Source organism: Macaca fascicularis, chromosome 14 (assembly GCF_037993035.2).
Source record: "Macaca fascicularis isolate 582-1 chromosome 14, T2T-MFA8v1.1".
NCBI lineage: Eukaryota > Metazoa > Chordata > Mammalia > Primates > Cercopithecidae > Macaca > Macaca fascicularis.
The window spans coordinates 69,100,019-69,104,380 of record NC_088388.1 but is presented as its reverse complement, the minus strand read 5'-3'; the positions used below and the strand labels follow the sequence as shown (position 1 = coordinate 69,104,380).

Sequence of the window (4,362 nt, the reverse complement as noted above, 5' to 3'; positions counted from 1 at the left end):
TAAGTAAGCTCCCCAAGACCCAGTTGCACACAAAATATATAACACCCACCTTGATGCACTAGAATTGGGGAGTTTCTATTATATATGACCATTCTTCCCCATTAAAATTTGATTAAATGTCTGATTTATTTGGGTGACATTTAATGTCAGTTATGAGAAAGGGATCAATCATTTGCCCTCCTCCTTTGTGATTCTGCCATCTCTACAAACAATTTTAGCTTAGTCGAGCAACTTTTATCTTTAGAGAACTAATGACATGGTCTCGAATTTTCTTGGTCCTAATACCATAAACAATGGGGTTAAGAAAGGGTGGTACCAGAAGGTACATATTGGCAATGAAAATATGAATTTGGGGAGACACATTATGGCCAAAGCGGTGGGTCAGGAAGGTAAAGACAGCCGTGGAATAGAAAACGAGGATGACACAGACATGGGAACCACACGTGCCTAGAGCTTTAAGACTTGCTTCCTGTGATGGAAGATGAAAGGCAGCTCTGAGGATTAGAACATAGGAGACAGCAATAAAAAAGCCATCACAGGACCCAATAACAGAGGCCACACTGAGACTGTAGCGCTTGGCGGTCCCTGTGTCTTCACACGCCAGTTTCACCACGGCCATGAACTCACAATAAGTGTGTGCAATGATTCGAGTTCTGCAGTAGGGCAGTTGTTTGAGCAGGATGGGATGTGGAAAAAAGAAGACCACTCCCCTGAGGACCACAGCAGCTCCAATGTTGGCAATGCGACTGTGTGTGAGAATGGTGGCGTGGCGCAGTGGGTCACAGATGGCCACACAGTGGTCAATGGCCATGGCCAGGAAGAAGCCCGATTCCATGGCAGTAACACTGTGGATGAAGTACATTTGGGCCAAGCAAGCATCAAGGGTGATATCATGGGCTCTGAACCAGAAGAGACAGAGCATGCGGGGCAGCGTGGATGTGGAGAGGACCAGGTCAGTGACTGACAGCATACACAGAAACAGGAACATAGGCTGGTGGAGGCTTCGTTCTGCCTTCACCACGGCCAGGATGGTCACATTCCCCATCAAGGCCACCATGTACATGCAGCAGAAGGGAATCCCAATCCAGGCATGCAGATGTTCTAGTCCTGGGATGCCCATCAGCAAGAAGGTGTTTGGTGATATTTGGGATGTATTGGCTGGTCCCATGGTGCTGCTGCTTCTGCCTTTGCAGTTGGGTTTCTGTACTTTAAGGCAAATTTTTTCTGCCAAGGTCATTACAACCAAATCTGAAAACAAATGAAAAACTAATCTGAAGATACAAAAATACCACATTGAGATACTTTCAAGTTTGTATTTTAGAGTGAAAAATACCATGACACAAAGCTAAAACTGTGTAACCAGATAGAAAGTAGTAATTGTAAATTGTCATGAATCTCATCAAACTTTTAAAAGAAAAAAAACTTTGTTAGCAATCAATGTACAATAAAAATTTTATGACATTTTTTGAATTTGCTGTTTGATTTAATCATAGGACAAATGAGCTTTTGATAGAAACATCGGATTTTACAAATGGAAAAAATCTTATAATTAATCTATCCCAAATTCCTGTTTAACATCATCCTAAAATACAATTCTCTAGCTGATGTCTGAGTGCTGTCAGGTATAGTTGTTCATTTCTTAGACAGTCCAGTACGTGTTTTGTTTTCCTAGTGCTGTCACAGAACCAGTCCCTAGGATCTGGGAGGCAATATCGGCCCTTTCCTCTGGAGTTCTACAGACTGCATATCTTCTGCATGGCAGTCTTCTCCAAACAGGAGAGTAAGTCACGTATTCACTAAGTTCTCTCTTTTTCAAGAGAAACATTCCCATCTTATATGCCCAATTATTTTAAGCCTGGTTTTAGGAAATCCTAATTTTCTACTTCTATATATTCTCCAGTGTGTCCTGTGATTCTTAATTTTCATTATTTGTATCTGAACCTATTAGTCACAAGATGGATCAATGCACCTGGCATCTCTTGATTTTTACGCTATTAGGGTGAGTTCAGTTTATATCGATTTTTTAATGTGAAGTAAGGGATAAAAGTAATATTTAATTTCTCTTAACATGAAAAATATATTTTCCTAAAATCTACCTATATTATTTTTTAGCTGGAAAGCCTATGCAAGCTAAGTATCATATTTTCAATTTTAGTAATTAGAAGCTGAAGGTGTTACAGATGATGCAATGACATTACAAAAAACGTGGCTGAGACACAAAAAAATCTAACATATTTCTTCATGACCGCAAAGTTAAGCTGTTTCGTTATGTCAAACTCAAAAGCTCTTGTCACAGAAGTTAAATGCATAGTCAACTATAACCTACCAACACTTTGATGAATTTTTAATGTTAATTTTTTCATGATTTGAAGCAAATGCCTATACTGACTCTGCACTTAAACTTGTTTGTATTATTTTATAAAACACTTTAAAATAATCATTAAAATGTGTTTCTGTATTATTAAGCACTTATCACTGATCATACCTTGAATTTAATCAGTATTACTACCGATTTTATAAATATGTATTGTACATCTACATCAAAGCAATTGAAATATAATTTTGAAATAAGTTTAGGCTAATTACAAGGTTATTTATATCCTCTTACAAAATTTTGATTATCCCTTTTACAGCATGCTCTGTATACTGTTCATTAATTGGTGAAAAATCTGTTGAATTTAATAATAATGAGATTCCAAATAATGAACCCTGAGTACTTCATTATAATTTATAAAATCTCACCAAGTGTCCCATAAACTGAAATATGACTTACATTACTCAGTATTTGTGTTTGAATATAGAGTACTTTATACTGAGTACATATATGATTAGAAATACTCCCAAAGGTATTTTGAAATTTTCCCAATTTAACCTGTGCTTTATAAAATGATTTTTTATACAATACTTTAAATTACTGTATATAGCTCAGAAGAAACAAAGTCCAGTGAACCTTAAAATTTATCAGCTGTCACTTGTAATGCTATCACTTCTAGCTTTTGGTTGTTTTCTTTCTTCTGGTTGTTTGCTTTCCCATCATAGGCTTTTCCTATGTTATTTTATTAACTTCATTTATCTCCACAATAAGGCTTAAGTTGCCCAAATCATACTAACACTATCTCATTTTTCAGGTTTTTAGTCTATAAAATGGTGATATCAAAAGGTTGTAAAGATGATTAAGTCAATTAAAACACGTTAACTTAGAAGATTATCTTACATAAAGAAAGAATTTAATACAGCAAGCCTTGGAATTTGATCATTATTCCACAGGTAATATAGAAAAATATCTAAGCAAAGGCACAGCATAAGCAGATTTTCATTTTAGCTAACAAAACAAACAATTCTTTCTAGCCTTTTCACCAGGCTACTCTTTATCTTCTCCACAGGGTAACACCAAAATTATAACTATTCCCCAAATGCACCATGCTTCTTTGTAAAATTCTGACGTTTTCACATACCCATCTAATTTTAGTTTCCTCCACATCTTTTCCCCCCCACTTCCCCTTGCAACATACTGCACATCCTGTAGTACTGAGGTCAAAGTAATCTCCTCTATGACTCTTTGTTGAATTACTTTAGGCAGAAATTTTCTCTGCTCTCATTGCATTTTTATACATTTTTATATTTCACTTTGACAGCTTATTAAATTGTGGAATATTATATTTATTCATATATTTCATGACATCTCTTTTACTCATACAATTAAATTTTCCTCAGTGTAGGAACTGTAGCATACCTAGGTATTACCAAGAGCCAACCCAAAGACTGGCATGAAATGATGTTTAGTAGAAGGAAAACACGAGTAGCTGCACAGCCATGTGACCCCAAAACCATGTTCTGAACACTGTTCCATTGATGCTTCCAAATACTTTCCTAAATGAAATTACATTTCTATTACTTATTACGATTTAAGCAACACACATAGGTATTAGAGTTAAGACAAGTGTCCCTGCTATCTCTTCCTACAGTAAAATAAAAAGACTCCTGTTCTTTAGTTTACCTTTATCACTGCTTTGTTTTGCCATGATTAGAAAACAGGACTCTTAGAACAGGGAGATAGTACCATTTGTTGAAGGTTGATTCTGTGTAAATTACTGCTTTAGCTGAGGGTTCAAAGAGCTTGATTACCCAGATTTCCACTTCCAGGTAAACATAAAGCTATTCATGCATCTCTGTTGGCTCTCAGAATTTTTTTAATTAACATATTACTTCTGAGAAACATATTTCATGTTGTACCTACACACATCTAAGACTTTCTCCCGTGTTGCCATAAATTATGGTGTACTACATCCAGAAATTCAAGCACACAGGGACTTTTAAAGGTTTTCTAACATTATGTGAAGGCTCTTTCAGCAAACCATATCT

General features: G+C 36.1%; 1 protein-coding gene across 1 annotated transcript; it reads right to left on the bottom strand.

The window, feature by feature from the left end:
- Positions 1-214: 214 nt before the first annotated feature.
- LOC102124225 (olfactory receptor 52M1-like) lies at positions 215-1,168 on the bottom strand. The gene has a single exon (XM_005580242.3). It carries the CDS (start codon positions 1,166-1,168, stop codon positions 215-217), a length of 954 nt encoding a protein of 317 aa, XP_005580299.3.
- Positions 1,169-4,362: the final 3,194 nt, after the last annotated feature.

Bases quoted from the DNA above. Each gene is read 5' to 3' on its own strand.
- LOC102124225 (XM_005580242.3), bottom strand. From the start codon at position 1,168: ATGGGACCAGCCAATACATCCCAAATATCACCAAACACCTTCTTGCTG.